The sequence below is a fragment of the Neoarius graeffei genome, chromosome 26, assembly GCF_027579695.1.
Source record: "Neoarius graeffei isolate fNeoGra1 chromosome 26, fNeoGra1.pri, whole genome shotgun sequence".
Classification (NCBI taxonomy): domain Eukaryota; kingdom Metazoa; phylum Chordata; class Actinopteri; order Siluriformes; family Ariidae; genus Neoarius; species Neoarius graeffei.
Genome location: NC_083594.1, coordinates 31,181,106 through 31,203,720, shown reverse-complemented (window position 1 = coordinate 31,203,720; position 22,615 = coordinate 31,181,106). Strand labels below are relative to the sequence as shown.

The window sequence follows — 22,615 nt, the reverse complement described above, 5'->3', positions numbered from 1 at the left end:
CTCCAGGGTACTGGAGAGGAGAATTCGACCAATAGTCGAACCTCGGATCCAGGAGGAACAATGCGGTTTTCGTCCTGGTTGCGGAACACTGGACCAGCTCTATACCCTTCATAGGGTGCTCGAGGGTTCATGGGAGTTTGCCCAACCAGTCCACATGTGCTTTGTGGATCTGGAGAAGGCATTCGACCGTGTCCCCCGTGGTATTCTGTGGGGGGTGCTTCGGGAGTATGGGGTTCGGGGCTCTTTGCTAAGGGCTGTCCGGTCCCTGTACGAACGGAGCAGGAGTCTGGTTCGCATTGCCGGCAGTAATTCAGACCTGTTCCCAGTGCATGTTGGACTCTGGCAGGGCTGCCCTTTGTCACCGGTTCTGTTCATAATTTTTATGGACAGAATTTCTAGGCGCAGCCAGGGGCCGGAAGGAATCCTGTTTGGGAACCACAGGATTTCATCTCTGCTTTTTGCGGATGATGTTGTCCTGTTGGCTTCTTCAAACCAGGACCTTCAGCATGCACTGGGGCGGTTTGCAGTCGAGTGTGAAGCGGCTGGGATGAGAATCAGCACCTCCAAGTCTGAGGCCATGGTTCTCGACCGGAAAAGGGTGGCTTGCCCTCTCCAGGTTGGTGGAGAAGTCCTGCCTCAAGTGGAGGAGTTTAAGTATCTCGGGATCTTGTTCACGAATGAGGGAAGGATGGAGCGTGAGATCGACAGGCGGATCGGTGCAGCCTCCGCAGTGATGCGATCGCTTTACCGGTCCGTCGTGGTGAAGAAGGAGCTGAGCCAAAAGGCGAAGCTCTCAATTTACCGGTCGATCTACGTTCCGACTCTCACCTATGGTCATGAGCTTTGGGTAATGACAGAAAGAACAAGATCGCGGATACAAGCGGCTGAAATGAGTTTCCTTCGCAGGGTGGCTGGGCGTTCCCTTAGGGTGAGAAGCACAGTCACTCGGGTGGAGCTCGGAGTAGAGCCGCTGCTCCTCCACATCGAGAGGAACCAGCTGAGGTGGCTCGGGCATCTTTTTCGGATGCCTCCTGGATGCCTCCCTGGGGAGATGTTCCAGGCATGTCCCCCCGGGAGGAGGCCCCGGGGAAGACCCAGGACACGCTGGAGGGACTATGTCTCTCGGCTGGCCTGGGAACGCCTTGGTGTTCTTCCCGAGGAGCTGGCCGAGGTGTCTGGAGAAAGGGAAGTTTGGGCTTCCATGCTTAGACTGCTGCCTCCGCGACCCGGTCCCGGATAAGTGGAAGAAGACAAGACGAGACGAGACACTGCAGAACCTATCTGACGTGGGACCAGTCTGTTTCAAGTGTGGGAGAAAAAAATCAAGATGTCATTGAGGTATACAAAGATGAACCAGTTTTAAAAATCTCATAAGACATCATTGACCAGTGCTTGGAAGACAGCTGGTGCATTAGGGAGCCCAAATAGTAAGACAAAGTATTCGTAGTGCCCAGTGGGCGTAGTGAAGGCTGTCTTCCACTTGCCCCCCTCCCTAATGTGTACCAGGTGATAGGCATTGCAGAGATCCAGCTTGGAGAAAAATTGGGTCCCTTGCAGCAGCTCAAAGACTATGGACATGAGAGGTAGTGGGTAGCAATTCTTAATGGTGATCTCATTTAAACCTCAATAGTCAATGCACATCCTGAGACACTTGTCCTTCTTGACCACAAAAAAGAAACTGCTCTTGGTGGACATGATGAGGGATGAATGATGCCAGCCACAAGAGACTCTGATAAATACTTGTCCATGGCCTCTCTCTCGGGGAGGAGTAAATGCAATCCCTAGGGGGAGTAGTACCAGGAAGTAGCTCAACAGCACAATCATAAGGTCAATGAGGAGGGAGAGAGGTGGCCCGGGCCTTACTGAACACCTGAATAAGGTCCCAGTATTCTGCAGGGATGTTGGAAAGCGCAATGGACTCATCAGGACTGGAGACTTGGAGGGTGAGGGGAGTCTTGGCAGAGGATAGGCAGGTGGCCAAGCAGCAGGTGCTCCAATTGAGATGGGAATTATGCAGGTGCAACCAAGGAAAACCAAGAACAATAGATTCATGGGAGTTATTCATGGCGAAGAAAGAAATAGACTCCATGTGGTTCCCTGAGACCTTAAAAGTGAGTAGCTCTGTGATGTGGGAGACAGGACTGAGTTTGGTGCCATTGAATGCCCTGGTGGCTAGAGGGTAATCTAACTTTTGTAGGCTGACCCCCAGCTCCTTTACAAAGGAGGTTCTGCTGAAGCTTTGGTCTGCCCTAGAGTCAATGAGCACTTTAACTGGGTAACAACTGTTCTGAAAGATGATCTTAGCAGGAAGCACCAGCCTCTCAGCAGGGGAAAACTGTGTCAGTACACCCACCCATATCCCTGCTGCTACTGGTGGGCAGGCCTTTTTAACTCTCTGGGGTCTGAGGGTATTTTCTGGTACTCTAATGATTTTGGCATGCTTTGATTCTGTTGTCAACTTCAAATCTAAGCAGTATTTTCAAAGTGTCAGTCCTGTGCACTGTGGTGCATGCACCTGAAGGCGAGTCTTGGGCTGTGCGTGCATCGAGTGGACTCCAGCACGCGGGCCAGTAACGATGCACACCTGAACTCAATTAAGGAGCTATGGGCACCTATTTAAGGACTATGCTGATGCACCATCTTTGCGAAGTATTACGATACATCAGTATGCATTACCAAGCCTTTCTACTTGTGTTCCTGATTTCCTGTTTCCTGATTCCTGTGCCTGTTTCTCATTCACGTTCTTGCTTTGCCTCTGATATCCTGTTTGCGCCTCACCTGATCATTTTACCTGTTTCACGTTTTTGGATTTTGCCTGCCAATTTGGGCGGTTTGCCTGTGTGTATATTTGTTCACTGTATATATGCACTGGACTGTTATTATTAAACTGATTACTTCTGTACTTGCGTCCGCCTACCTCATGTACCTGACACAAAGTCATATGGCCTTTTTTGTATTCAGCACAATTTCAACGACAATAATATGCATGTAGTATGTACAGTTAGGTCCATAAATATTTGGACAGAGGCAACATTTTTCTAATTTTGGTTCTGTACATTACCACAATGAATTGTGAACAAAACAATTCAGATGCAGTTGAAGTTCAGACTTTCAGCTTTAATTCAGTGGGTTGAACAAAATAATTGCATAAAAATGTGAGGAACTAAAGCATTTTTTAAAACACAATCCCTTCATTTCAGGGGCTCAAAAGTAATTGAACAAATTAAATAATTGTAAATAAAATGTTCATTTCTAGTACTTGGTTGAAAACCCTTTGTTGGCAATGACTGCCTGAAGTCTTGAACTCATGGACATCACCCGATGCTGTGTTTCCTCCTTTTTAATGCTCTGCCAGGCCTTTACTGCAGCAGTTTTCAGTTGTTGTTTGTTTGTGGGCCTTTCTGTCTGAAGTTTAGTCTTTAACAAGTGAAATGCATGCTCAATTGGGTTGAGATCAGGTGACTAACTTGGCCATTCAAGAATATTCCACTTCTTTGCTTTAATAAACTCCTGGGTTGCTTTGGCTTTATGTTTTGGGTCATTGTCCATCTGTATTATGAAACGCCGACCAATCAGTTTGGCTGGATTTGAGCACACAGTATGTCTCTGAATACCTCAGAATTCATCTGGCTGCTTCTGTCCTGTGTCACATCATCAATAAACACTAGTGACCCAGTGCCACTGGCAGCCATGCATGCCCAAGCCATCACACTGCCTCCGCCATGTTTTACACATGATGTGGTATGCTTTGGATCATGAGCTGTATCACGCCTTCGCCATACTTTTTTTCTTTCCATCATTCTGGTAGAGGTTGATCTTGGTTTCATCTGTCCAAAGAATGTTCTTCCAGAATTGTGCTGGCTTTTTTAGATGTTTTTCAGCAAAGTCCAATCTAGCCTTTTTATTCTTGAGGCTTATGAGTGGCTTGCACCATGCGGTGAACCCTCTGTATTTACTTTCATGCAGTCTTCTCTTTATGGTAGATTTGGATATTGATAGGCCTACCTCCTGGAGAGTGTTGTTCACTTGGTTGGCTGTTGTGAAGGGGTTTCTCTTCACCATGGAAATTATTCTGCGATCATCCACTACTGTTGTCTTCTGTGGGCGTCCAGGTCTTTTTGCATTGATGAGTTCACCAGTGCCTTCTTTCTTTCTCAGGATGTACCAAACTGTAGATTTTGCCACTCCTAATATTGTAGCAATTTCTCGGATGGGTTTTTTCTGTTTTCGCAGCTTAAGGATGGCTTGTTTCACCTGCATGGAGAGCTCCTTTGACCGCATGTTTTCTTCACAGCAAAATCTTCCAAATGCAAGCACCACAACTCAAATCAACTCCAGGCCTTTTATCTGCTTAATTGAGAATGACATAACAAAGGAATTGCCCACACCTGCCCATGAAATAGCCTTTAAGTCAATTGTCCAATTACTTTTGGTCCCTTTAAAAACAGGGTGGCACATGTTAAGGAGCTGAAACTCCTAAACCCTTCATCCAATTTTAATGTGGATACCCTCAAATGAAAGCTGAAAGTCTGGACTTTATGTCCATGTCCATTATATAACTATAACGTGAATATGTTTCAGTAAACAGGTAAAAAAATCAAAATTTGTGTCAGTGTCCAAATATATATGGACCTAACTGTATGTCATGATTGTACTTTAACAAAATAACAGATAAATGAAGATGTTGTAAAATGCAGTTTTTGAACTGTGTTGGAATGTGTGAAAAAACATTACCCATTGTGACGAACCATTTTGATCATTTGAGGTGATTCTGTTCAGTCTTAGGAATGTATCAAGCACAAAAACTTAAATCTGCTCCATTGATTTGGACAATTAACTGGCCATCAAAAAATTTGTCCTATTGTTTTAAGATAAAGGGATGGCAGTGGGAGGGGTATTCAGTGAGAAAAGTAAAAAATTCCATTACATTCAATGAGAGAAGTGAATGCTCCTCCCACTTCCATCTCTTAATCCCATCAGGTCAAGTGACCAAACAATTTGTCACAATGGGTAAGGTAATAATTTTCACCAGGGCTTTGAACCAGAATTTTTTTCCTATTGGTTCGTTCCAAACAGAAACGGAATTTTAACATTTCCGGTTTTGGGTTCCACCATTAAATAGACGTTCCCGAACCGGTTAGAACAAAAAAATTTCGTTCCCGGAACGGTTAATTACGTTCCCTGTCAGCGGTTTAACAAATGGCTATAAAGTTATGTCTCTGTCTCATCCAGCTTAAGCCAAATGTAGGCTAATTCTATTACAACCTTCATTAAATAAGACAAGAAATAATTCAAAACAATTATTATTTCAAATGTTGGCGATTTGGATTCTCAGTATGTCTTCCCATCTACACAAACAGAAAAAGTGCCAAAAATGAAAGATAATTCGTTTAGTGTGTTACCAAAGGCTAGTCAGGCCCTATAGACCCTTTTCAGTCACGTGACCTTCGTAAACACGACCACCATTTTGGACATGTAGCGGACTTCGGCTCGAATTGGTTTGAATGCAAGGAAGGCGACAAATGGAGAACATACAAGAAAAAGGAGCGAGATGCAGAAAACACCTTTGCTATCCAGCGACGTAGGGCATTTACAGGGCGAGCAGAGGGAGAAATAACAACAGTAACGACACATTAGCAACGCCGTACAGAAATAACAGTTTATGGCACAGACCCTTTCGGTTCTTACTCATCTAGCTGCTACAATGACTGCTTAAGACTGCAACAATAATACCTAACACACATTTAAGTATCCGTCGTAAAGACATGAAACTCATCGAGTGACGAGTGTGTTCATTGATAAGCTAACACAATCTAAAAGTAGACATACCATCACACTGCCCTGGCGCTGTGTACAGTTTCCCTTCTATGGTTTGTGCACTCACTATTTGCCATTACTTTCTCCAACCGTTGTGACAGATTACAGGGAACGGCCTGGATTTAAGAGACAAATACATGTTCCTCTTATTTTGAACACTTATTTGTAGGCAGTGCTTAATTTGTAAAGTGGGAGGTCCCGGAGCGCAGAGGATGAGCGGCTCCAGTGTGGAAAAAAAGAGGGGGGGAGGGGGCGCGGCGCTGCGCTTCTGGACATGTTTTGTAATAACACTGCAAATTAAGTTCATCTGCAGATATTTTGTGGATGTCGTTTCATGAGAGAAATCACCAACAAGACAGATATCAAAATCAGACATTAACACTAAATAAACTTGCATTTTTTAATTTAATTATTATTTATTTATTTTTTTGTTACATAGTCAAAAGAGGTGTCGGATCACCGGATCCAGTGTAAATAGCTGCCGGAGCCAACGCCCGAGGTTCCGGAGTGCGCTCCGGCTTGCTCCCCCTCAAATTAAGCGCTGTTTGTAGGACACTGCCTCTGATCTGTCCTACAGTCTACCAACAGCAAAGGAACACAACGCTAGCTAATGTCATTAGCTAATAGCTACTACAGAAGAACAAAGAGGTTACAATAGGTTATTTTAGCCTATTTGGTTACACACTCGCCGTTACAGAATGTTAACAGCAATGTAATGCCTTTTCTGGCTAATTTTATTCGTCTTACCTCCAACAAAGTGGTCACTACACAAGCGTTGGTGTGCCGCTATCCATCTTCTCCGTCGGTCAGCATCTACCGGGATCCGATAAAATGATAACCCTTGCCTTGTTTGTTGATGGTTACTACATCCAGGTGCACAACAATATAGTGGCATGATGGAAGTCTCATCTCATCTCATTATCTCTAGCCGCTTTATCCTTCTACAGGGTCGCAGGCAAGCTGGAGCCTATCCCAGCTGACCACGGGCGAAAGGCGGGGTACACCCTGGACAAGTCGCCAGGTCATCACAGGGCCGACACACAGACAACCATTCACACCTATGGTCAATTTAGAGTCACCAGTTAACCTAACCTGCATGTCTTTGGACTGTGGGGGAAACCGGAGCACCCGGAGGAAACCCACGCGGACACGGGGAGAACATGCAAACTCCGCACAGAAAGGCCCTCGCCAGCCCCGGGGCTTGAACCCAGGACCTTCTTGCTGTGAGGCGACAGCGCTAACCACTACACCACCGTGCCGCCCCATGATGGAAGTCTTGCTGAAAATAAACACTTTCTTTGCTGCCGTTCCTCAATGCTGGCTGTGGTAAACTACTGGTAGTACATGTCCAAAATGGCGGCCGCATTTGTCGTGACGTCACATGAAAAGGGTCTATAGAGGGCTACCGCATGACGTCACCGCGCCACGAGATTTTGTTAGGCGCCATATTGGAAGACCAAGTACACATCTATGCAAGTACATACATACATACATAAAACAAACTACACCTGAAATGTAGCCAGGGCTGGTTCTGCCCTAATCTGGACCCAGGTGCAACATCGCGCAACCCCCCCCCAAAAAAAACCCACCAGTCTAAATCAGGACAACCATCACATAACTATAACTATAAACATTTTATATCAACTATTTTAACTAAATGGGCTATAATAAATAAGCCTGCAGGCAGCCATGGCGGGCTGCCTCAGAAAAGTAACCATTCAATGACACAACTGAAAGCCTGCAGCCACGGCGGGCTGCCTTAAAAAGTAACCATTTGTCCTACCTTAAAACTCGTTTTGCATTTTCTGCCTCCTTTTTTGTATTTTGAACCCTCCGTTTATTTTCTTTCCTTTTCTGAAAACCCGATTTGTGTCCAGACATTTTGTTCTGCTACCAACGAACTAACTCGTCAGGTCTCGTCTCTCGAGCCCGCGATGATTCCCGTGGGAAGGGCAACAACTGATACATTTTTACAAACAGCCAATAGGGAGGTTGCATCGTTCAGGCTCTTCTTTGCTCAGACACTCAGTAATGCACTTACTGAGTAATGCACTTACTCACTTATTATCACGTGGAGACATGATAGTAGTCCACCTTCCCGCTCTCTCCATTCAGTCAGCGAACGTCACACAGGAAGTGAACCCCAGCGGGTCATAGAAACTTGCGCAGGAGAAGAATGGCTTTTTTATTTGTAGGCTACGGAAACTTTGAGGAACGAAATAAAAACCGGTATTAACCGGTTACCATTATTTTTAATAAGCGTTTCTGTTCCGGAACATAAAAAATAATAAAGTTTCTGGTTTCGTTTCTGTTCCCGGTTCAAAGCCCTGATTTTCACTCATTTCAACACAGTTCTAAAACTGCTTTTTACAATATCTTCATTTATGTTATTTTTTTTTAAAGTACAATACAAAAAAGTCATATGACTGAAAATACTGCTTAGATTTGTTGAAATTGACAACATCAAAACATGCCAAAATCATAAGAGTGCCAGAAAACGATGAAGAAGTAAAGAGAGCAAACAAGTGACTGTGACCATTTTGTTTCCTCAAGAAGCATGCCCAAAGCAGTGTTTGGGTGCTGTGTGAGATGGCTGCCTCTCCAGTAGCTCTGTAGTTTTTAGCTCTTTAAACCTCTTTTTTTCCACCTTTTTTTTACTTTTTGCTCTTCTTACGAAGACATAGTGTGTTTTACGATATAACATGGATATATTTAACTTTAACATGCAACCAGGAGCCAGTTTTCTCACTTATTCAAGAGAGGAGCTGCTAGCCCTGAAAACAATGGGACGAGCCGGGATACGACACTCCATCCCAGCCGAGCTGAGGAGGAAACCCAGGGGCTGCAAAGCTGGAGCTAAGCTAAAGGCTAGCTGAGCGGACAACTGGCAGTGCTACAAACCATCCATTCCCTCCATTATCATGGAGAATGTGAACTCACTGCAGAATAAAGTCAACGAGCTTTCCGCTCTGAACAACCAGCGGATTTACCGGGAGAGCAGCTTATTTATTTTTACGGAGACATGGCTAACACACCTTGTACCGGATGCTAACGTGGACCTGTGGGGATTCACTGCTGTGAGAGCCAACAGATACACTAACACATGTGGGAAAAGCAAAGGTGGGGGACTCATCATTTATGTTATCAACTGCTGGTGTAACCCGGGACATATCTCTGTAAAGACAGTTTTATGTTGCCCGGACTTGGAGCTGCTAGCCGTTAGCCTGCGGCCATATTATCTGCCGAGGGAGTTCAGTCATGTGATCACATCCGTGTTTACATCCCTCCAAAGGCAGATGCAGCCGTTGCATATGAGAGGATTCACTCTGTCACAGCAAGGCTGCAGACACAGCACCCTGAGGCATTTATCATCATTTCTGGGGACTTTAATCATGCTACTTTGGACTCTACTTTGGCTGCTTTTTACCAGGCTGTGGATTGTCCAACAAGGAACAACAGGACAATTGACTTGCTGGATGCTAATGTGAGGGATGCATACAGAGTCACACCCCTCCCCCCACTAGGGAAGTCTGACCACAACTTGGTTCTTCTACAGCTGAAGTGCACCCCCCTGGTTCAAAGGCAGCCTGCAACAACTAGCTCCATCAGGAGGTGGTCCCCTGAAATGGAAGATGCCCTCAGAGACTGCTATGACATCATGGACTGGGATGTGCTGCTTAGCCCACACTGTGAGGACATAGAGGGGCTGACACACTGTCTGACAGATTACCTCAACTTCTGTGCAGATGCGGTCTCCCCCGCTAAGACTGTACGGTGTTATTCTAATAACAAGCCATGGGTAACACAGGCAGTCAAAACTGTCCTCAACAGGAAAAAGGCCGCCTTCAGGAGCAGGTATAGGGAGGCGATGAAGGCAGCACAGCAGGAGGTGAAACACTGTGTGAGGGAAGCTAAGGACAGCTACAGGAGAACAGCATGAGGGAGGTCTGGGAAGGTGTGAAAACCATCACAGGCCACAATACAAAGACCAGAGTCGTTGAGGGGACAGTGGAGAGGGCAAACGAGATGAATGAATTCTTCAATCAGTTCAACCAGCCCACGTCCCCCCCACCCTCTCCCTCATTGCAGCCATCTCTCCTTCTTCCCTCAACACACCTCCCCCCAGTCATCACAGCAGCCCCCTCCTCCCCCAACTCAACACAGACTCCTCTATGCATTACTGCAGACCAGGTCAGAGGTCAACTGAGGAAGCTTCACCCCAGGAAAGCAGTAGGCCCGGACAAGGTGTGTCCACGACTGCTGAAGACCTGTGCTGCTGAACTGGGTGAACCACTCCAATGCATCTTCAACCTCAGCCTGCAGCTGGGGAGAATGCCAACCCTCTGGAAGACATCATGTATCGTTCCAGTTCCCAAAAAGAATCGGCCCAGTGAGTTGAACGACTTCTGACCGGTGGCACTCACTTCACATCTGATGAAGACGTTGGAGCAGCTCTTCCTCAGCCTCCTCAGGCCCCAGGTACAACATGCCCAGGACTGTCTGCAGTTTGCATACTGGGCAGGTGTCGGTGTGGAAGACGCCATCCTCTACCTGCTATACCGAGCCCATTCGCATCTGGATAAGGGAAATGGCACAGTGAGGATCCTCTTCTTGGACTTCTCGAGTGCCTTCAACACCATCCAGCCCCTATTGCTTCAGGACAAACTGAATAGGATGCGAGTGGATCCCTGCCTGGTCACCTGGATCTCCAGCTACCTCACTGACAGGCCGCAGTACGTTAGGCTGAAGGACATCATGTCTGACACTATGATTAGCAGCACCGGAGCACCCCAGGGCATGGTGCTGGCCCCTCTTCTCTTCACCCTGTACACCGCGGACTTCTGCTACAACTCGAAGATGTGTCACATTCAGAAGTTTGCCGATGACACAGCCATCATTGGGTGTATCAGTGACAACAGAGAGGAGGAGTATAGGAGCCTGGTGAGGGACTTTGCTGTGTGGTGCAACAGGAACCATCTGCAACTCAACACCTCGAAGACCAAGGAGCTGGTCATTGACTTTGGGAGGTCCAGACCAAGGTCATGACCAGTTCTGATCGAGGGAGTCGAGGTGGAGGCTGTGGATTCCTACAAGTACCTCAGGCTGTGGCTGGACAGCAAGCTGGACTGGACTTGCAACACCAATCACTTATACAGGAAGGGACAGAGCAGGCTATACTTCCTTAGGAGGCTGCGGTCCTTTAACATCTGCAGGAAACTCCTGTGGATGTTCTATCGGTCTGTGGTTGCCAGTGTCCTGTTTTACACCATGGTGTGCTGGGGGGGCAGCACATCCAAGAAGGACACATCCAGGCTGGACAAACTGATCAGGTGGGCCGGCTCTGTGGTCGGCATGAAGCTGGACTCTCTGGTGACGGTGGCAGAGAAGAGGTCTATGGACAAACTATTGAACATCATGGACGATGCCAGTCACCCTCTGCACACCATCATCAGCAACCAGAGGAGCCTGTTCAGTGACAGAATGCCCCTTCCCAAGTGCAGGACGAACAGACTTAAAAACTCCTTTGTCCCTCATGCCATCAGACTGTACAACTCCTCTGTGGGGGGGAGGAGGGGTAACAGGAGGACAGAGGACAGGAAGGAACAGTAGCCTAGCCTAATGTAACAGTTCTAAGCAAGGGTGGAGCACAGAGGACGGCAGGACAGAGATCAGGTTTCACAAACTCTTTTATTTTTACTTTTCAGTAAACTTTCACTCTCTCAGCCACACACGCACACGCACACACTCCAGTCGTCTGATTGGGGAGAGAACCCCTCTGCTCTCGCTCTCCCACCTTAAATAGGGCGCAGTCACTGGGAAGACACACACAAACAGGTTAATTGCCGTCAGGTGTAGTGATTCTGCCACTTACCTTCCCTGACTCCGCCCTCCTGTCACAGACCGGCGCTTGACCATGCCCCCGCTGCCACACCTAACAATAAGCAATACCGGACAACGTCCAATATAATGTGCAATATAAAGTGCAATATCTTTCCTGCTTCCCCCCCACACACACACACTTACCCTAACCCCACTTCTGCCCCCTTTCCCCCCTCCCCCATATCTTATTCTTTCATATTTATATATGTAAATACTTAATTTATTTTAATTTATCTAGAAGTTTTCTCTATTTCTTTTCTCTGTTTATCTGTAATGATGCTGCTGGAATCTTAATTTCCCTGAGGGAACCCTCCCAAAGGGATCAATAAAGTTTTATCTAATCTAATCTAATCTAATCTAATCTAATCTAATCTAATCTAATCTAATCTAATCTAAGATTACACAGGAAATTTGCCTGAGTAAAATTTATTTCAAATTGAAGAAAATTTTTACATTACATCAGATAACATTTGCTTCCTGTCTAAAATGAGTAAAAGTTACTATTTTGATAGAACTATTTTTCCAGAGTCAGTTCTCCTCAATTCATTGTTAATATTTTACTCTTTATGGTGGTGTTAGACTCTATTCAGTGTGTCTTGAAATTAACTCTTGGATTCTTTTACTCAGTTCAGAGCCACAACTAACTATGTTACCCATCCATTATCTGTAGCCGCTTATCCTGTACAGGGTCACAGGTAAGCTGGAGCCTATCCCAGCTGACTATGGGTACACCCTGGACAAGTCACCAGGTCATCCCAGGGCTGACACATAGACACAAACAACCATTCACACCTACGGTCAATTTAGAGTCACAAGTTAGCCTAACCTGCATGCCTTTGGACTGTGGGGGAAACTGGAGCACCCAGAAGAAACCCACACAGACACGGGGAGAACATGTAAACTCCACACTGAAAGGCCGTCGTCAGCCGCTGGGCTCAAACCCAGGACCTTCTTGCTGTGAGGCGACAGTGTTAACCACTATAACACCATGCCACCCAACTCTGTTATACAATCACTCTGTTATTTTGCTCCCACTCCAACTCCAAATTTTACTCTCTAAAATCAAAATAGAGCAAACTTAACTATTTTTGAGGAAAATACTTTTAACTCTGGAAAAGTTACTCAGTCATTTTTCCTGTGTATGCACTTGAGCACATGTATATCAACCAATATGCTCATAAGAAATAGAAGAAATATTTACACTTACTCGAGTTGATCTTCAGCTGGATCAAGCTGAAGTAAAAAAAAGGCATTGCTCATCATCAATGTTGCAGTTCTCAAGATTGAATTGAATCACTGTCCTGAATCATGAATTGAATTGCTGTCCTGAATTATCTGAAGCACCTCCTGAGCATAAAATTGCCGTTCCATCTTGCAACAAGTTTTACCTCCAAACAGGTAGCCTAAACTATGACTGACAGATTTTATGCTGTTTATAGCGGGCATTCCCATTGCTAAAGAGAAACCAATCAAAACTGAAAGAATGAGTGATTATCATGCTCTTACCATGTAAATAGACTTTTATGAATGCATAAGTGGGTGCTCAGTGTTCTGACTCGAGTGTGACTGAGTAAGGTGACAAGTTTTATGTTTCATCTAATTTAGGTAATTTACAAAATATAATATTATTTGGCAGTTGGCACATCGGAAAGTGTAAAGTATAAAGTTTCTGTTAATATGTTTATCATGCTTGTATGATAAAAACTCGCAAAGATATTTATCTAAATACATGACCTACTTATTCCAAACCTGCAAAGCTTTGCTGGTGAAGCTCTTGACCCCAGAAGGTTAACGGGCAATGAGAGATGAAATGTCCAGGTTTGCCACAGTAAAAGCAGGACCTGGTCTCACAGCAGTGCCTTGACTCCTCAGGGGTGACCCAGGTTCTGCCTAACTGCATAGGCTCTGGTTCAAGGGAAACGGCAACCTTAGGTTCAAACCTGAGGCAACTTCTCAGGTTCTGTTGGCGTAACCAGGTATCCACCTGACCAGCTAGGTCGATGAGGCCATCCAGAGTCTCGGGCAGATCGTGAGAGATGATCTCATCCAATACTGAGCTGTTTAGTTCATGAAAAAAATCCATCATACAGGGCACTGGTATTCCAGTCCACATGCTGCAGCCAAACTAGGAAACTCAAAGACATAGTCATAAACTGGCTGGCTGCCTTGCTTGAGCCCCATTAGTTGCCTAGCTGCCTCCTTGCCCTTGGGTGACCAGAGAAAAACCTTTTGCATTTCTTCAGGGAATTCCATGTGACTTGAACAGCAGGGGGCCCCAGCATCCCAAACTGTTGTTCCCACTCCCGAGCCCTTCCAGTCAGAAACATGATAACATAGGCAACTTGAGAGCTCTTGGAAGGGAAAGCAGAGGCCTGGAGTTCCATCGACAAGGAGCGCTGGGAAAGGAATGAGCAGCAGGTCCCAGGCTCTCCATCGTAATGCTGCAGGGCAGGCGTGGCTCTCAGTAGGGTTATGGAGCCAGAACAACTGTTGGAACAATGGGTGAGCTGACTAGCACAGGTGCTGGTTGACTGGAGATCACATTCTGAAGTTCTGAGTTACATGTCAATCCTGAGATCGAGATGCTGACCTCTTCTGCTCCTCAGACCTGCCTGAGCCATCCTGATGCTCTATGTCTGGTTGGAATCTCATCACTTCGCTCCTGTGGAGGACGGCCCCATATGGACAGTTGAAAGTCACACTTGGAAGACGCTCTGGACACTTACAGTAATGCTTTTATGACTGAGGACTGTTGACTTGCTAACTTTAGGACTGCAGTTGTCATGAACAGTTTTGCACTCAAGTTTCCATCAATGAAGAGTTATAACATCAACGAAACTGACTTCATGTTAAAACTGTTAATGTCATAGTCATGTTGTCTGTTGTTGCCCAAATGAGGATGGGTTCCCTTTTGAGTCTGGTTCCTCTCGAGGTTTATTCCTCATGTCATTTGAGGTAGATTTTCCTTGCCACCATCACCACAGGCTTGCTCATTGGGGATAGATTAGGGATAAAATTAGCTAATGTTTTAAGTCATTCAAATTCTGTAAAGCTGCTTTGGGACAATGTTTATTGTTAAAAGCGCTATACAAATAAACTTGACTGAAGACTTTCCATCTGAGAGGAGAGTTTCTGCAATGTGTCTGTGATGGCTGTCATGCTCTGGTGGACAGCTGCAACCTCCTGCTGATAGTAACCCAGAATAGAGCCTTGTTTGGTCAATGCTGCTCTGACTCTTTCTAAGTCTGCTGGGTCCATTCCTCTTTGCAGGATTATTTTGTCACAGGCCAAATGACCGTAGGTGCTGACTAGACCCAAAAGCAAACTCCCATGCATGGGAGTTGAGTAGAAAATGTCTTCAAGGATTAAAGTGTGAAGCACAGGAAGAGGAGAGCAGCAGCCACTGAAAAATCTGGAACAGAACATTTAGGAAACAGGAGCTAGTGCAAAACAGGAAGTGTAGAAGTCCCAGATGAGTGCGGAGGCAGGGAAAAAGTCACTGAGTCCTGAATGCAACCCTGCAGCAGGAAAAAAGAGCTCACAGTGCTAAACAAAAGTAAAGAGTCCAGAGCACTCCCATGGTGGGAAAAATGTGCTCACAGTCCCAAAAAATGAACAGGAAAAGTAATCCAAAAAGGGGGAGCTGAGGAATCCCAAAGTAACCAGCAAAATAGCAAAGTAACAGAGTCCGAAGCAAAACTGTGGGGGGGGAAGACAGGTGAAATAACATGGTGTGAGGCGAAGACAATCCCACACAGAGAGAATCTCTGAGCGGTATAATATAGAGCCATAGATGAGCTGATGAAATACAGGTGTGCTGGGCACAGCACAGGGGAGGCTCAGAGAAAACCAGGGAGTGGAGTAAAAGACCTGATCAGGACCTAGACGTTCCCGGCTGGCTCGTGTCAGTCCTGCAATTTCACTGTCAGTCCTGCATTGTACTGGCCCGTGTTGGTAAAGCAATCAAACACAAAGTGGTTAGAACACATCCACAGGCACTTGCAAGGAAAAAAGTGGCACACTTTTGCAAAGTTAGTTCTCAAGCTGTGGGTGGAGAGTCAGCTGAGAGCTGGCTCTCAGCTGACTCACCAACAGTACATTTCCCAGCTGACTCACCAACAACAATCACAAGTGCCCTTTGAATGAAGGAGGTTCTTTTAAAGGATATGGGACATGGATTTTTACCTGGGCATAATTATGTATAAAGGACATAAGAAATGCCATCTAAATCACTGCAGGGCGTCAAAAATGTGAAAATCATCACATTATTCAAGTTTTTTTATACATCAGCATAAAACAAGGATTCGTTAATGAGCTAGGTGGTCACGTGACCCGTGACGTCACAAAAACTTTCCAAGGAGCCAGTGCTTGGGAATCTAATGTAAATAGGTTACCGAAATGGACACCATCAACAGTGATATTCCTGATGTTTCACAGAGATGTGAAGTTAGACCCTATCAATTTGAACCGATAGCTGGAAATTCACATGAACATGGATCTTGTCTTTACTCTGACGGGTCAGATGATTCTGAGAGTGAGAGTTCATTCAGCCCTCATGAAACTGAAAGCGGTCGGCTGGATAACACTTCCTGGTAAGTTAAAAACAATTCTGCTCAAAGGCTAATGATCTGTTGAAAGAAGTATTATTTTTGTATCATACATTGAAAGTTCATCATAGATCTAGCTAAAGTCCGTTGCAAGCTAGTTTTTTTTTTTGCTGATATTTTTCGAGATTGATTGAGATACAATGCTTCCAGAGTCCGAGATGAAAACATTCAAAATGGCGAAACGAGTCAGAATTATGATAATCAATAATTGATACACCCAAAATTATAATACTAATCCTTACCTAGGCTTTCAGTCGCTTAGCACAGAGGTCTTCAACAGGGGGGTCGCGAAATCGCACTGGATCACTCATATCAACAAAAATATTCCTGCCCTGTCCCCTGGCCTCCGTGCAGGGATGCAAACAGCGCGCCTTTCGGCGGATGCTGCCTTTTTCACGGCTGAATCGTGCAGATCCGATTTTTAAAAAAAAAAGCGATGTTGGTTCATGGAGTATGAGGCATGAAGTGTAAGGATGAGAGAGAGGCGGTTTGGGTCGGGAAGCTGCGCGCATTTGTGCAGCCTGGCGCAGGTGTACGCGGCTTCCCGATTTGAACTGTTTTTTTTTTCTCATCCTTATGCTTCCTGTTTCATGTTTCATGAATTAATATCGCTCAGTACCTGAGTATTAATGTTGAAAGAATCCTCAGTGAAATGGTCCGAATACAGTGTGTGGGAAACAGTAGGTGCAAAGTTTTTTTCAACAGGTGTTCTGTAAAGTTGTCCTATCAAGCCTACTGCGCATGCGCGAAGCCTACTGCGCATGCGCAGGTGAGCCCACACTTTCCTCAGCTTCGGGTCCTTGGGGAATGCAAAAAAACTTACTCCAGGGCATTTCCCATTGGAATTATTGCAACCATAAGCAGCACAATACACCATGATGTCCAATGTATGATGTCCAATGTACTTTAAAGACTATAAAAACAATTTTCTTGTCATCCACTTCTCCATTCATCTACCCGCTTGTGCTGTGCCCGAAAGTTTTTGTGACGTATGATCACGTGACAGCGGCTCTTCCGGTTGCAAAAAATGCATATCGGAAGTCGAGCAGAAATGCCATATAATCACGAATATAACGATTTTGCTGAATTTAATAGATGATTTTGTATTTGTTGATGCAATTAATTCATATTTTTAATGGAAAGAAACTGATATAGCGTGCTTTTATGTTTCATGTCCTATATCCTTTAAGCAGTGCCCCTGTCTGTCATAAGCCAGCCGTGAATGTCTAAGTCCTGATCCGGTCTTTTACTCCACTCTCTGGTTTTCTCTGAGCCTCCCCGTGCTGCGGCCAGCACACCTACCTGAATGAACGCTATGCTTGATTTGTGTTAACCCACGTGTCTATGCACCTGCAATATCCTGAACCATCTGAAGTTTTACACTCTTTTTTCTTTTTGTTCTGATAACACTCTATTCTGTATTCAGAAAATCTTTCTTCCTGCAACACATTTTGATATGAAAATTATCATGACAATTCAATTAATACGGAGATTAGTGTATGACATCTGGTGACTTCTAGTTATTTTTTGAGCATGCACTATTTACTTTCTCCTAAAAGTAATTGGCACCACTGCCTTATACCACTTTCACTCTGTAGATAAAGTACAACCCCTCCCCCACACACACACCAGTATATTTGTAACCCTTTCCTACAGCAATACTGTATCTGAAAACTACACTTTTCTGTTTTCTCAGCTACGGAAATGGTCAGAACAAATGTGAATAAAATTCTCATCACAAAAGCCAAGAGGAAAGGATTCAGGATGTGAGAGACATTTGTTTTTGCTCACAGATAGTTATACTTTACCCATCTTCATCTAGATGAACTTTAACATGTGAATTCATTCACCTGAGTCTTGTGAGCCAATAAAAATAAGTGGGACTGTGCTGAGTAAAAATAAAAGGAAGAGCCACTAATTATCAGTCAAACTGAAATTTTGCTTTGATGATTGGTGCATGCCTTTCTGTGAGGAGTTTACATGTTCTCCCAGTGTCTGCGTGGGTTTCCTCCGGGTGCTCCAGTTTCCCCCACAGTCCAAAGATATGCAGGTTAGGCTAATTGGTGGCTCTAAATTGACCGTAGGTGTGAATGTGAGTGTGAATGGTTGTTCGTCTCTGTGTCAGCCCTGCAATAACCTGGTGACTTGTCCAGGGTGTACAGCGCCTCTTGCCCATAGTCAGCTGGGATAGGTTCCAGCTTGCCTGCGACCCTGTAGGAGGATAAGTACCTATAGAGGATGTGCAGTCATGTGACCCACACGTGTGTACTCCGCCATATTGGACGGCATCAGGATTGTTTACCTTGCTCGAGCGTAATGGATCCAGGGAGTAATCCCCAAGAAAATTCGGAAAATACCCCATCTACATCGCACGACAACTTGTCTAAGTTTGTTCAGCATCTTGAAGGTGACGTGAGGCAGCTTTACGTGGAAAAGTGTTCCAGGTTGGGGATTGCAGGTTCATACAACTTGCTGCAATCCTTGTTCAGGGAAATTCGGAGCAGCGGTGCCGGCGATTTGCCCGATCTGGCCTACCATGACATTTACAATTTTCTTGTTAATCGTGAATCGTGTTACACTGGCAAAGCCCTCAAAGCTTACAAGAGTCTGGAAGCTTATAAATATTTTGTTGCAGGACGGGTATCCCAACTATACCTCTGGAAGGTTCCGAAGAAGAATGTCTACTTGATAACCTCACGGGTAAGTTACATTAAGACATTTATCATAAAGAGACTATGCAGGATGTTTTATCGTAGGAATGTTCGAAATCTAAACTCTAAAGTATGAAAAGAAAACAGTAAATCAGAAAGCTGTGCACATTTGCGCAGCTTCCGTGAAAACGTGCGCAGCTTTCTGATTTACTGTTTTCTTCTCATACTTCCTGTTTCATGGACTGTAATGACATTTGCTTATTGTATTTAGTACAACCCCGATTCCAAAAAAGTTGGGACAAATTGTAAATAAAAACAGAATGCAATGATGTGGAAGTTTCAAAATTCCATATTTTATTCAGAATAGAACATAGATGACATATCAAATATTTAAACTGAGAAAATGTATCATTTAAAGAGAAAAATTAGGTGATTTTAAATTTCATGACAACAACACATCTCAAAAAAGTTGGGACAAGGCCATGTTTACCACTGTGAGACATCCCCTTTTCTCGTTACAACAGTCTGTAAACGTCTGGGGACTGAGGAGACAAGTTGCTCAAGTTTAGGGATAGGAATGTTAACCCATTCTTGTCTAATGTAAGATTCTAGTTGGTCAACTGCCTTAGGTCTTTTTTGTCGTATCTTCCATTTTATGATGCGCCAAATGTTTTCTATGGGTGAAAGATCTGGACTGCAGGCTGGCCAGTTCAGTACCCGGACCCTTCTTCTACGCAGCCATGATGCTGTAATTGACGCAGTATGTGGTTTGGCATTGTCATGTTGGAAAATGCAAGGTCTTCCCTGAAAGAGATGTCGTCTGGATGGGAGCATACCGGTATGTTGCTCTAGAACCTGGATATACCTTTCAGCATTGATGATGTCTTTCCAGATGTGTAAGCTGCCCATGCCACACGCACTAATGCAACCCCATACCATCAGAGATGCAGGCTTCTGAACTGAGCGCTGATAACAACTTGGGTCGTCCTTCTCCTCTTTAGTGCGAATGACACGGCATCCCTGATTTCCATAAAGAACTTCAAATTTTGATTCGTCTGACCACAAAACAGTTTTCCACTTTGCCACAGTCCATTTAAAATGAGTCTTGGCCCAGAGAAGACGTCTGTGCTTCTGGATCATGTTTAGATACAGCTTCTTCTTTGAACTATAGAGTTTTAGCTGGCAACGGTGGATGGCACGGTGAATTGTGTTCACAGATAATGTTCTCTGGAAATATTCCTGAGCCCATTTTGTGATTTCCAATACAGAAGCATGCCTGTATGTGATGCAGTGCTGTCTAAAGGCCCGAAGATCATGGGCACCCGGTATGGTTTTCCGGCCTTGACCCTTACGCACAGACATTCTTCCAGATTCTCTGAATCTTTTGATGATATTATGCACTGTAGATATATGTTCAAACTCTGCAATTTTACACTGTCGAACTCCTTTCTGATATTGCTCCACTATTTGTCAGCGCAGAATTAGGGGGATTGGTGATCCTCTTCCCATCTTTACTTCTGAGAGCCGCTGCCATTCCAAGATGCTCTTTTTATACCCAGTCATGTTAATGACCTATTGCCAATTGACCTAATGAGTTGCAATTTGGTCCTCCAGCTGTTCCTTTTTTGTATCTTTAACTTTTCCAGCCTCTTATTGCCCCTGTCCCAACTTTTTTGAGATGTGTTGCTGTCATGAAATTTCAAATGAGCCAATATTTGGCATGAAATTTCAAAATGTCTCACTTTCGAGATTTGATATGTTGTCTATGTTCTATTGTGAATACAATATCAGTTTTTGAGATTTGTAAATTATTGCATTCTGTTTTTATTTACAATTTGTACTTTGTCCCAACTTTTTTGGAATCGGGGTTGTAATTTTAATACAGAATTTACTCTGACGAAATTATTCAGACACTCCAACGCCCCCCTAAAAAAATCGGATCTGCACGATTCAGCCATGAAAAAGGCGGCATCCGCCGTTTGCATCCCTGCTTAAACTCATAGGTTAACCGACTTTAACCGGCTAATGAGGCTCGGTGGTCGGTCAAGATTTTTTTTAGTTTTCGCCATCCCTACTATGGATTGGCCTTTCAAAGGCATATATGAGCCAAAAAGTTAAAACATTGTCATAGACTAGGCCAGGGTAGTAGGGCTAGGCATAGCCAGTTTAAACGTTAGAGATCAAGCGGACTGACGGCCACAAACACTGTTCTGTCTAGTTTCTAAGTATGCAGTTATCATTCAATCAGAAAGTCAACTTAACAGATGTACTAGGAGTATTGAATTAGAAGATTACACCTACCTGATATGAAGTGTTCACTACAAATTCGGCTGGTAGAACTGGGGTTCCAGTTTTCTCTTCGCACAGCAGACACCCATTTTGCACGTCTCTCCTCATCTGTGGGGAATCTATAAAATGACAGGCCCTCCTTTTGGCCCTGTCAATTGGTACAACCAAATGCTGAACAAGATATAACCATTCTCGAAAGATCTACTCCCACACACTTGATAATTAGAACGGGTTCGTCTAAGTTCTATGCGTGGCCTTGCCGTCCAAGATGGCAGATAAACAAATATCACGTGACCTCGTGACGTCACGTGCACACTCTCTATAGATAATGGATGGATGGATGGATGGATGGATGGATGGATGGATGGATGGATGGATGGATGGATGATTGGTGTTCATCTGAAAATAATTGTTTAAAAAGCTAATTAGATAGCATTACCTCCACATTAAAAAAACACCCCACTGCATTTCAGGAGGTTATACACACAGCTGATTGCTTATAAATGTATTTATTGGGGATATACTGATTATATACTCCTTAAATTCATCCCAACTTTCTCTTATTTGGGGTTGTATTTTTTAATTACTTACACTTCCCTCATCTACATTTTTGCCATGGATAGTTGGTATTGATATCTCTTTTAGGGAGAATTTCGCTGTCAGTCCTGCATTGTACTGGCCCGGGTCAGTAAAGAAGTCAGACACAAAGTGGTTACCACACATCCACAGGCACTTACAAGGGAAAAAAATGGCACACCTTCACAAAGGTAGTTCTCAAGCTGTGGGTGGAGAGACAGAGGTGGGTGGCATTATACAGTAATTCTAAAGAGAAAGGGGCGCCAAATCTGAATGGCTTGCTTTAGTATGCTTTCTTAAATACAGTGGTGCTTGAAAGTTTGTGAACCCTTTAGAATTTTCTATATTTTGGCATGAATATGACCTAAAACATCATCAGATTTTCACACAAGTCCTAAAAGTAGATAAACAGAACACAGTTAAGAGCAATTCCAGTGTTATGGATGTGACACTTGAACTCAAAATGGCAACAAATGACCCAGTGCATGTTTTATTGTCTCCCAGTATTTAAACAGGTGTTGCATATTTTAAGGCTGTACCATACTGGAGAAGTGATAGAATAAGAACAATTCCCATAGTACATCTAGGGCATGCCAGAAAATGCCAATAAAAGATGCGTTATGGATGTGACAGAAAAAGTATCACTTTTCTTGGGTGACTGTACATTTTTATCAAACTCTGTGAAATCGTAAACCTAATGTCGAAATGGAGATATCCGTTTGATAGAGGGGTCCAAGGTGAATATTAAAAAATCTTTGTTTAAAATATTTTGTATTTCATGCAGAGTTTCGGATG

At 44.3% G+C, this 22,615-nt stretch overlaps 1 protein-coding gene across 1 annotated transcript in view; it reads left to right on the top strand.

Moving 5' to 3' along the window:
* The window catches only part of LOC132874200 (kazrin-like), a 134,141-nt gene that overhangs the window by 86,671 nt on the left and 24,855 nt on the right, over positions 1–22,615 (top strand). Inside the window, 1 exon segment of the mRNA XM_060910189.1 lies at positions 22,036–22,043. Within this exon segment, the coding sequence (XP_060766172.1) occupies positions 22,036–22,043 (8 nt within the window).